Source organism: Suillus paluster (genome assembly GCF_016628075.1).
Source record: "Suillus paluster strain FC165 chromosome Unknown EDB91scaffold_20, whole genome shotgun sequence".
NCBI classification, from domain to species: Eukaryota; Fungi; Basidiomycota; class Agaricomycetes; order Boletales; family Suillaceae; genus Suillus; species Suillus paluster.
In genome coordinates, this window is record NW_024537580.1 from 61,180 (window position 1) to 72,483 (window position 11,304).

Sequence of the window (11,304 nt, forward strand, 5' to 3'; positions counted from 1 at the left end):
CCTTGAAAGAAGGTAATCATGATAGAATATGACCGGCGGCAGTTGCGGCAGCGCCCGGGGCATTTGTTGATGGGATGGTCAATCTCCGCCTATTTACTCCATCAGGTCAGTTCTCAGGGGCTCTTTCACGCGTTCCTCTCTACTATCCAGTCGACCAAGAACACCAACGAACCCTGGTTAAACGTTATTCAACCAAATGCAGATCAAAGCAAGCGTCCCCGCGCCAGAAGCCCAAGCCCAGCCTGCTGCGGCGACCAAGGTCGTCCTCGCTGGGAAGTTATTTGACCCATACACGCTCGAACTTCTTGAAAACCAAGCCATAACAATATGTAACGACTCAGGAATGATACTCGAGGTTACACCATTCTCAAACAACGGCAATGACTTTGCGTCCTTTGATGGTGAAGTAATAGATCTTCGGCACTTGACGGTTCTGCCAGGCTTCGTTGATACCCACGTTCACTGTGAGCGTATCACTCTCATTTCCGGGACCGAAATTCATCTCAAGCTTCGACCTTGCTGCCAGTCTTCTTGCATCCGTACGCGGAGACCTCATGGGATGATCAACTTACCAAAGAGAGTATCGTTGAGCGTACTATTAGAGCCACCGTACACGCCAAAAGTACTTTAATGGCAGGCTTTACGGCTGTGCGGTTCGTTTATCACCTAATCTCGCGTAGTTCCCCGTTCAACGTCAACGTTGTGTTCCTAGCGATCTAGGTACCGAGGGTGCAGGGGACGCTGACATTGCGCTGCGCAAATGTCTATCGGGGCCTGGTGCCATCATACCCGGCCCGAGGTATTTTTGTGCCACAAGGGCGATTGCGCCCACCGGAAGTTATGGTTCGTATGTTCGCTGGCGTATTTTTTATGCATGAGCTTCTCCCTAGTCGCACATATCACTCATGACTCGGACAGGTCCAAAGAGTTCCCTCTATGTGAACAAAGAAGGCATCGATGGTGTCACCGGTGTGGAGGTGGCGGATGGATGCCAAGAGTGCGTCAAGACCATCAGAAGGCAAATTGGGGCAGGGGCTGATTGGATCAAGGTGATCTTCACTCTTTCATCATAACTGCCACAATGCGCTCATATATATCTGATTCCCGTTATGAATACAACATTACACAGATCTATGCAGGTAAATGAACTCCTTGTTTGGGTTAGATCTCGGTCATCTCCGCTGACACTGTCCTAGACTACCGTGTTCGATCGCGGGTTTCTGAGGTGTCGCGTAGGGTTGGGGCTGCGTCCATGGCTACGTTCGATTATGATGAGCTGAGGGCAATGATCTCAACTGCCCATTCGTATGGGGTTAAGGTTGCCGCCCATGCAACTAATAGGAAAACCATCACATACCTGCTGAGTTCTGGAGTGGACTCCATCGAGCACGGATACGATATGACCGCTCCTGACACAACTGCAGTCGAGCTTCTTGAAGAATATGCAGGCCTTAAAACCAAATATGTACCTACCCTCGCGGCGTATTACACCATGACCCAGGGACAAGGAGAGATCTGGGATCACGCCGTCAATACTTTCAAGGCAGCCCTGGAACTGGATGTGGGCAATATTGCATGCGGGGGCGATACTGGGGTTTTCGCTCACGGTGGCAATGCGTTGGAGCTCTCGCTCATGGTGCGTCTGGGTGCTGACTGGAAGAAAGTGCTTAGATGGGCGACGTTGGGCGGTTGGGAGTGTATACGATCGAGGACGTGGGAAGGGAAGGTAGGAGAGACCCGACTCGCCCAGGTAGGCGATCTCAAGGAGGACCCAAGGATAGTTGGAGATAATGAGGTCCCATTTGGGGTCGTGAGGAGAGGGTTCATCGCCGACTTGATTGCAACACCGGGAAACTTTGCGGCAGATTTCGAAGGCGCGGTATCCGCGGAAAGCATCCAGTTTGTCATGAAAGGTGGCAGGATCTATAAACGTGACGGTCTACCTCTTGTGTAACAGGTACTTGTGATATATGGATTTTATGCTGCTCACGGCGGCGATCTGGATTGGTGATGGTGACGTAGACCTTGGGTTAGAACTTAGAAGCACGCACTAAGTTAACGTTGACCAAGCGGCGATCATTGGGTCGACAATGCGACGTGATCGATAACCACTTAACGCCCATTTGCCGATAAAAATCGTTTCAAAAAACATCGAGTTGGTTCATTTCCGTCAGCCATCTAAGGAGGTCACTTTTAGTGTCCTGTGGCAGTACTTTACTTTGAACTACAGGACTTGCCAAAGACGGTGAATGAATTGGTAATTTGATTTGAGGGTAGCCGTGAGATAGCTTAATCAGCAACTGTACAGGTTCTCTGTCAATTTGGTTTTTCACGCAAATTCCCCGTTCTCATTCTGTGCATCTCTCTGACCTCAACGTACCAGTCAATGCTCCCGCAACTAAGTCAATTAGGCGCTGCATTCACTCTCTCGGTCGTAGCTTCAAGCTACTCTTCACTCTGAATATGGCAATGATATGCTAATGTCACAATCATACACAGAGCGAACGACGTTTTCAACAATTTCAACAGTCTCGAATCCAACCCACAAACAAGTCAAGGCCCTCGTTTGTATTCCACAGTGGGGGCCTGTTACGTTCGTGGAACATGAAGTTGGTCTAGTCCGCTTGCTGCGAGGCTTCGTTATGAAGTTGAGCAGGCCAACAGGTGGCTGGGTCAGGTGCGTCTCTGCAGAGTTGAGGTCGGCGGCTTTTCTTTCGTCGAGCTCGTAGTTTTGGGACAGACAGATTTTTGTAATTATGTTTATTTGAGATGGAGAAATTGAACTATTGATCTTGCAAAAATTTGAACGTGAGCTCACCAGAAATTTAGCGCTTGATTTAGTTACTTTCGGTTGATTCCACTAAGTTGCTCTGAATAGACTGATATTTTCATAGTTACGTCCAGGTCTCCCTCCATCTACAATCACGGAAATGGTCGACGTTTCGAAAGTGTCGCTTGCGAGATACAAAAGCAAGTGAGTTCGGGCGTCGCTTGCCTTTTTGTGTTAAAGCGCTGTGTCGTGTTCAGGCTCCTATTGGTGAACCTCCCTCAAAGAACGTCACCCAATCTAATCGTGATGGCGCTGGAGGGCAACCACCTTCTATAATTGCTACCACATCCAAAGTCTTTGATGGTAGCAAGTCCGTTACTAGCACACCTCCCTTGTACCACAATTCCTACGTCTGAGTTATCAGCAAACTCCGTCCAACTGCACTAGCAGACGACCATCTATATTTTTCCTTTTACGAATCAACCAGAACCGAAAAGCGGTTCTATCCCACATCCGCGATCTTGCCTCCGCTCCCAATTTCACCCCTTCCTTCTGTCACTCCAATCGTTCGCATGTGCGCTACTGCTCTCCTAGTTGTAGGTGTTCTCCCACCTCCTGCAAACACGCAACATCGAGGGCCACACCGCGCCGTATTAGGGCGATGGTGAATAACCGGCGAGAAGCCTTTTCGGCGTTGATTGCATTCATTCCCCGATTTTCGTCTGTTTGCCGTTCTGACTAACGATCAAGTACAATTGTTGGATTTAGGAAATGTCTATTGTAAGTGCATGGCAATACCTACACGAGAGTACATTGATTAATCGTTGAGTTTGCAATGCGTTGTATGATCTTTATTTTACGGCCGCTTGACCGGACAACGGTGCACTGCAACTCCTGAAGCTGAAGAGGAATGTAGAGGAGTAATTTCAGCTTTCTTATTCTCTGTGGAATCTAATTTACGTTCATTGTCCAGGTATATCTCGTCGACGATCATTTTTCAGATACTCCCACCACATCAATTAGGCCTGTGGACTATCCATCTGTGCCGTGGTCGTGATCATTGATGTTGGACTCGTTCAACTCTTGCTGGGCATGGAGTGGTGGGACACAAGATAACTGTTATCTCACAGTTTTTGGGGCACGCTGACGTGTGTAGATCATTCGACAGACACGAACAGATAGCTTGCGTGGTCCAAAGCCATGCTTGTGACGGGCAAGGACGTAGCAGATTAGATTTCGAACCCCGATAGGGCCGTCGCCTTCCCGAATAGTAATAGAAGATCGAGCTCAATTCTTCGAACCGCAGTTACTTCGAGGTCACTCGTTTCGATGGTAAAACTAAGTATGCGCGTCGGCCATGGGTGAACTTCCGGCAGGACCGAGCCACTTGGATAAGTCCACGTATTGCTACTGCCTCTCTAAGTCTTTCCCTTCTCCGCTGTCTTCCTCGTCGCCCATTCTCCAATGATTTCCCTCCCCCTTGTAGTCATCGCCCTCCTTCCATTCACTCTTGCTGCTCGCCAACCAGATGGAGGCGTCATACATGCTCCAATCGTACGACGGAGTCATTCCAACCGAGTTGCAAACTTGCCAAAAGCCGTCGAGGCATTGCGGAAAAAATATGGGTATCAGGACAGCGAACGTGAAGAGCACGAATTTGAAGCGAGCCAGCACTGTTGTAATTCCTATCACGGACGAGGTTTGCGGCTCGAGCTTTTGTGTATTCCACTTAATTGACCATAATTTTGTTACTTAGGAAAACGATTCCAGCTACTCAGGTGTTGTGAGCATTGGAACTCCGTAAGTTACAAGGTCAAGGTTTAAAACGGAACAACATTCGTAAACACTCGTTCTGTAAAGACCTAAAGAACTTCAATCTTGTCCTTGATACTGGTTCTTCTGACCTTTGGGTTGCAACAACCTCCTGCACCTCCTGCGGGTCAGATATACCCAAATTCGACCCCTCAACGTCGTCGACATACAAGGCTACCTCCTCTCCCCTGGAGATAGCCTATGGCTCAGGACCGGTGCACGGTACTGTTGCTCACGATAATGTCGCTTTCGGGTCCTTCGAAATGTCCCAGGAATTCCGTATGTCTATCTCAGTGACTTAAGTTGAATGAAACTTATTTTTGATCATAGTTGCTGTTACTAACATTACCTCTGGCTTGATAAATGATGGGCTCTCAGGTATCATGGGTCTCGGGTTTGCCTCACTTTCTACCCTCCAGACTACCCCTTTTTGGGAAGCCCTCTATAATGCCAACAACCTCTCAGAACCCTTGTTCTCTTTCTACCTTGAACGCTATGTCAACCAAGCCAATGAGATTTGTGCTGCCCCGGGCGGTATGCTTACTCTCGGAGGAACAAACTCGAGCTTGTACCAGGGCTCCATCGAATACTTGAACTTGACTGGTTCACCATCGTATTGGCTGCTCACCGTTAGCTGTTAGCACCCTCATTCTGTCATATCATCAGCGTACTGAATGATCACAAATATGCAGCGGTCTCTGTGCAAGGCAAGACAATCAGCATCGACGCATCCAGTGGTGTTGCTGCCATCGACACAGGAACTACCCTCATCGGTGCACCTACACCCATTGCTGCAAGTATTTGGGCTCAAGTTCCTGGCTCTGTGGAGCTTACGGGAGATTACCAAGGTTTATATGCATTCCGTCAGTATCTTCGCGCACTGCAGGATAAACAACAGACTCATTTATTTATAGCTTGCGACACTGATGTCACATTTTCCATATCCTTCGGCGGTACCAACTGGGCGATCAATCCCCTGGACATGAATCTCGGCAGCCTCAATGCCACAATGCTCGGCAACGTGAATGCCACTTCTTCTGAAATGTGTGTTGGCGGTATCTTCGATAATGGCATTAATAATGTTCCTGCTTGGATCGTCGGTGACACCTTCCTGAAGAATGTGTACTCGGTCTTCCGTGCCAGCCCCGCCGCCGTTGGGTTTGCGCAGCTCGCTAGTGGCTTGAGCTCTTCAACCGGATCTTCCGATTCGAACTCGGCGCAGGTGACTGGCTCGCAAGCGTGCTCGACTGGGAATGGAAGCTCGACCAGCGGAAGTACTGGCTCTGGCTCTGCTAATAGAAATATCGCCGTATCGCTTACTCTTCTCGCCTCTGTGGTATGGTGCTTCACCCTCTTCCTCTAAGCAGAGCCCATAGACGCACTATGCGGGAATTCATTGCTCATCTGTCGTCAGACGACACTTGTATAGATCATGCATCTGTGTTTATCTTCTGACACGCACATTTAACAATACCAATATTCCCTATAGCATGTACGCTTAGACTTGATATTTTGACTTTCAATCTGCGTTCTGCTTTACACACCTCTACCTATGTTTTGACTTTCTACACCATACTCAGAACTTGGCCTAGATAGTAGAAACTTGTACAAGTATGTAGACTGGAAATAGTCGGTCCTGTAGCTTTGCGGGTGCAAATAATTGACCTGCGACTGACTCGGCGCTTCAGTGTCAGCCACTGCACAAGTTCATGCAACTACACAATAACCACATTAATATTGTTCACCTCCTCCTGCACCCCCCCAGAATTATACCTGCTAATAGAGTTGACGATGGGTCTCGCCAACACGCGGCGGATCCTCAAGCTCATAATCAAGCCCAAGCCTGTCGGTGCTTTGATGTTCCATGTAGAAACCGAACCTGACTTAAACATGGCGCAGTCCTTCGAGATAACACCTTCACCTCCAGATCAACTGTTCAAGGTTCCTCGAGACAGACCTGGTGACGATCAACTGAAAGGCTTACAACTTCCACTGACGCCTAGCGAATTCTTGTGTTCCAGGCATCCTTTGGACTACATCACCCAGCTCGCCGACCAGAAAATCGCAGCCGCACGTTCAAGAGACATCATTCACGGTAACAAATAACTAGCCATGTCCTAACCGGACTCGTTTTTAACTAAGTCATTCATAACCATTACAGTTTTCTTCCTTAAATATCGGAGATGAACAAGATTTCAGATGTGATGTTCTCGCTGATCATAGTTCCCCGCTCTCGAGCCACGTCCGATCGACTGTGTATTCTCAGATGTGTCTGAAGTCCATTCAGGTGCGCATATATCCTGGCCTCTGACCGTGTTTTGATGGTCGTCCGCTACGCTCTGACTCAAGGATAATGCGGTGAGCCATAATAATATGTTGTGGGAAATCGACGACAACTCTGTGCTGCATAGATACCTGATACAAGTCCCACACGTACGTCCCGACATAGACTCAGGCGCGCAAGGAAACGATTCTCGTCCAAGGTGCGTTGATCTTCAGCAGCATTCAAAGCGCGAACATTGAATGCCTATCAAGAGCCCTGATCATGACTTCTGTGTACTGAAAACAACTCAAGCATCAAACAATAAGCGGTTTTCGGGCAATATTCCGTTTAAATTACCAAGTCAACCACAAAAGACTTTCTTAAGTCCAGACCAGCCGGTATGACGATGTGCCGATCCACAACTATGCATGACCATCTTAGCTGCAGGAGACAACATTCAAGCATTCGAACACGGATCTCTCCCCCATCACCGAAGGCAGAGAGACTTTCGCGAGCCCTAGTTCTCTATCTACAATGTTCGATAGCCCTATTGGGCCGCTTGCTACCTCTGCTTCCTCAAGCACCGGAAAAGTATCCAAAGCGAGCACCACTAATGTTCCCTTCGAGACCGCTCACTACCTCACATCTCCAGAGTATGGATTCCCGTTACTTATCCTTGTCCCCACTAATCGTAAGTGTCGTAATACGCCATATTTAGGCCATCATTCTTCTCAGCACAGCAAGGGATCTATCCTGCTCGATCATCTCCCAAGCTGGCTGATTACTCGACGTCAACGGCGCAGTCATCTCCAGTTTCCCCTCTGGTCTTCGCTGACATGTATTCCTTCCCTGAACCACTGAATTGTGACGTGAGCCACGATCTCGATCTCCCGGATTTTCCCGCACACAAAGGCAATACAATCATTACGTTCGACTCGTGTGCACCCAGGTCAAATATGTCTGTAGTCGTGACCGAAAAGGCAGCGGAAAGACTTGAGCTGGACGCGTTGGACGGGCAAATTTCAAACAAGGATCCGGCTAGGACCGCCAACTCACCTGTCCGCACTTCTGCGATTTCGACGGCGAACTCTATCAAGGCACCAGTCGTCGATCCCCCAGCTCCATCCATGAGTCATGATTCATCCAGACCTGGCGCTCCTGATCTATCTCCACTAGAACGAATCTGGTCAAGACTGAGGCATGCTGTAACAAAGACCCTTTGGAAGAAAAGTGATATGGCGGGCGTTGAAAATTCAGCTGGTAGGAATCAAGGTTCCCGTGTCACTCGTAGGATGTCTGCGCCACTTCTCACCGCTGGGGCAAGTTCCGTCCGTAGTCAACACGTCACCAGGCCGAGGCGGCTCTCCAAACCCCCGCGTCCGGCAAGCGCTTCCGCCGTCCCTGACTCCAAGTGTGGTGTTTCTTTGCCACAGAAGCGTCTCTCCAAGCTGTTCCCGCCCGTCGGAATCGTTCGGATATCAACTTCGCAACCAGTTTTCTCGCCTTCGTTTGTACCACCACCGTAATTCCTAGGACTTAGTTGCAGGGAATTACCTCATCGTTTCATCATACAGCATCCAAATCCTCCTGCATAGTTGTTCATTCACTGTCGTTGTAGCAGTTTTGTATTTGATTACGTCGGGCCAGACACGCTCGATAGTGAGCATAACTGGAATATAGAACAGAGATGTCCATTCTTGTATTCCTTACGCTCCAGAGTCCAGCTGTTGTAGATTCTGTGAAAATTCCAGGGGATATTCCATAGACTCGGATGTGCTTGATGCTAAGCACAATTGGGTGCAACGCGTCAGTCACGTGCATGTAGTTGTCAACACGCGTTCTCGGGGAAGGTGTCTTTTCAACGACGACCTGTATGTGAGATGGCGAACATGCGGCGTGCGATGAGCGTGCGCAACTACGTAAGACCAACTCTTGCACTAGCTGCAGATGATCTCGGCATGCTTCGAGAGGGGGACGAAGCTATCGAAGATGTATTGCGACGGCAACTCCTAGACAAAGATCGCGAAAATGATAAGGTCGGTTTAATCAATCGCAGGATGGTATATGCAGTGGCTGATTTGGGCTTATTGCAGCTTCAATCGACAATATTGACGCTACAACAACAACTTGCTCTGAGGCCACCCATAGAAAGGATCCAGGAGCTGGAGAAGGAATACAAGAACCTGGATCTGATTCTGCAGGGAACGCAGAGAGAGAATGAAAGATGTATGTCAGAACTGGACAGGTGCGTACACATGCGTTTTCGTAGGGTTCACTTCAGACGGTCCGTTGCCATAGGGTGAAGATGAGGGAGAAAATGTTGGAGCAAGCCTTGGCCAAACTCGTGGGCGAGAATTGGCAGGTATGCATTCCTGCTAAATATCCTAAATTGTGTACATCTGATATTCCCTCAGACTGCGCTCGACATAGCGCCATCTTCATCAACATTTGCAGCTCGTGCTGTCATGGGATCCGTCTTTTCTCGAGGGACGCCTACACCTCAGTCGGGCAATCCTGATTCTACACCTGCGCCCGTCTCTCAGGCGGCAGTTGAAGCCACGTTAACGCAGGTGGAACAGATTCGCCTTCTTGTCCTCGGTATGGAGCAGCGCATGCAGAACAGGGAGGAGAAGCTCGCGAAGACAATTGAGCATGCTGAAGCGCAAGAAATCAAGTGCGATGCGTTGAAGAAGGAGGTGATGGCCACAAAAGTGGCTGTATGATCTACGCTGCGTGTCTGTTTTTCCGTGATTCCTTGTTTCTTCTTTGTTGCATATTTGTACCACAGGACTCGGAGCATCATTATTCACACATATCCATCTGTATGTTTTTACCATCCAGTCTCTTCATATGAAATTACTAGTTCAGACGACCTTGCCTGACGGCCCTCTTTGAACATCATTTCAGGGTCGCGCTGACTAGCTGCTGATTCCAATTGTCGTTAGCACGGCACGAGACGTAATCCCCCAGATCCTGGGATGTTTCCCTTGTATGTTTATTGAATCGATACCTCACTGAACATGTTCCTCTTAACTGTCTACAGCCGCTTTCATCCTCTGACAGACAACAAAAACAAGGTGGACATATTCATCATATGCACACGGTGTGTGCGTTTTCAAGTGAGCATAAGTCCTTTAAAGCTCAAACAGACTCGTGACTTCATTTCATTGTCTTCACTTCGTGCGGTAGCTCCAACCCGACCTAACAGGATTGATCTATTTATTCGGAGGTATGCGCTGGTTATCACTTCTGACCCATGGGAAACCTTCCACGTGTCATCCGTGGCGTTCAATTCTCCGACTTTGCATCCCTGTCAAGCAAGAAATGAGAAACTCACCTATCCAGTCGAGCTAGATGACATTTGTAGGTAGTCACTGACTGCCACCTAAACCCGCTGAACTTTGTTACTATAGAGCTCCAAAAACTTCAAACAGAAAAAATTTATTTTGAAAGAGCGATCCCGATCAGCGTGAGGGAGAACAACACAAGTTGAAACTCTCTTGCCACATGACTTCAAGAAAAATCTAGAAATAGTATGTCAAATTGGTGACTGATCATTTTAAATTCAGAGTTCTACATGTCTCTCGTTTATGCACGTGCGCGACAATTTGACTGCTCCAGCTATGGTTGTATTGCGGCGTTTTATCCCACAGCCGGTTCAGTTCCTTCTCACCGGGTCAGCCTAAATATCTGCAACGTTATACACACAGGTAGGGTCCTCACAAAGTTCTCCTCGATCACCCTATCTACTTATCTCGGAGCGAGTTCGGTCGCGCCACGTTGTCTCCTGGCCGACCAAAGAGATTTGATTTGCTCTTTTGGCCACTGAATCTGGGAAGACGGTTACGCATTCTGTCTAACCTAACTGCTATAACACGCCAGAAGCAATAATATCTGACCTAGGCGCTGCGATAGGTATTTTTCAGGGTTCCTGCACTGTATTCCCGCATTGACATGGCGTACTAAAGCCGTGGGATCTCTTAAGGGAAGGCTCTAATCGACGGCGGTGTGGACTAAATAACTAGGAGGCCATGTGTATATATCAATCTTCAGCTTCTTGGGCGGCCCCCTCGGTAGGAGTTGATGTTGAAACGAGGCGCCGAGACTAGTGTCCTTTTCAACTCTGACGGTGCGTCTATGTGGTTCACATGCCATCCATTCACGGCACAATGCACTGTTCCACGATAACAAAGATAGATGGCGAAGATAAAGGTTTCCGCTTTATCTTTATCCGTCGCATTCTCCAATGGCTTCCATAGATGGAGTCACTGCAAAAAAAAACTGCTGCGCCGTCGTACCGCACTGCCCCTCCATATACATATTTTGTGAACAACTTGACAAAGGTAACAGGGTTCCGCGATGTTATGTGTGAGATCAAAGGAGAGACGATTATAAGTTTTGATCCTTATCTGTGTCCAGTTGCTAGTTGCAATGCGTTGCAATATTGCAACACCCAGCT

At 48.4% G+C, this 11,304-nt stretch overlaps 3 protein-coding genes across 3 annotated transcripts; all 3 read left to right on the forward strand.

Annotated features, from left to right (window-relative positions):
* Positions 1-109: 109 nt before the first annotated feature.
* EDB91DRAFT_1127141 (uncharacterized protein) lies at positions 110-2,005 on the forward strand. The gene is made up of 6 exons (XM_041318470.1): positions 110-464; positions 527-653; positions 713-843; positions 919-1,049; positions 1,130-1,139; positions 1,197-2,005. Exons 1-6 carry the CDS (start codon positions 197-199, stop codon positions 1,952-1,954), a joined length of 1,425 nt encoding a protein of 474 aa, XP_041178066.1. The 5' UTR covers positions 110-196; the 3' UTR covers positions 1,955-2,005.
* A 2,229-nt stretch (positions 2,006-4,234) lies between these two features.
* Positions 4,235-6,032, forward strand: EDB91DRAFT_1278059 (aspartic peptidase domain-containing protein; the record flags this gene model as incomplete). The annotated part of the gene is made up of 7 exons (XM_041324687.1): positions 4,235-4,395; positions 4,421-4,469; positions 4,527-4,553; positions 4,639-4,861; positions 4,913-5,218; positions 5,275-5,445; positions 5,497-6,032. 7 exons carry the CDS (start codon positions 4,235-4,237, stop codon positions 5,943-5,945), a joined length of 1,386 nt encoding a protein of 461 aa, XP_041178067.1. The 3' UTR covers positions 5,946-6,032.
* Positions 6,033-8,596: 2,564 nt separating this feature from the next.
* EDB91DRAFT_287616 (uncharacterized protein) lies at positions 8,597-9,727 on the forward strand. Its single transcript, XM_041326728.1, has 4 exons — positions 8,597-8,881; positions 8,939-9,090; positions 9,144-9,207; positions 9,260-9,727. Exons 1-4 carry the CDS (start codon positions 8,726-8,728, stop codon positions 9,566-9,568), a joined length of 681 nt encoding a protein of 226 aa, XP_041178068.1. The 5' UTR covers positions 8,597-8,725; the 3' UTR covers positions 9,569-9,727.
* The last annotated feature ends 1,577 nt before the right edge of the window (positions 9,728-11,304 follow it).

What these genes read in the sequence shown, in the direction of transcription:
- EDB91DRAFT_287616 (XM_041326728.1), top strand. Translation starts at nt 8,726, where the DNA reads ATGGCGAACATGCGGCGTGCGATGAGCGTGCGCAACTACGTAAGACCA. An exon ending in AAGATCGCGAAAATGATAAG is followed by an intron (nt 8,882 to 8,938) that starts GTCGGTTTAATC and finishes GGCTTATTGCAG; the next exon opens with CTTCAATCGACAATATTGAC. An exon ending in TCGTGGGCGAGAATTGGCAG is followed by an intron (nt 9,208 to 9,259) that starts GTATGCATTCCT and finishes ATATTCCCTCAG; the next exon opens with ACTGCGCTCGACATAGCGCC.
- EDB91DRAFT_1127141 (XM_041318470.1), top strand. Translation starts at nt 197, where the DNA reads ATGCAGATCAAAGCAAGCGTCCCCGCGCCAGAAGCCCAAGCCCAGCCT. An exon ending in CGTTGATACCCACGTTCACT is followed by an intron (nt 465 to 526) that starts GTGAGCGTATCA and finishes CCTTGCTGCCAG; the next exon opens with TCTTCTTGCATCCGTACGCG. An exon ending in GCAGGCTTTACGGCTGTGCG is followed by an intron (nt 654 to 712) that starts GTTCGTTTATCA and finishes TTGTGTTCCTAG; the next exon opens with CGATCTAGGTACCGAGGGTG.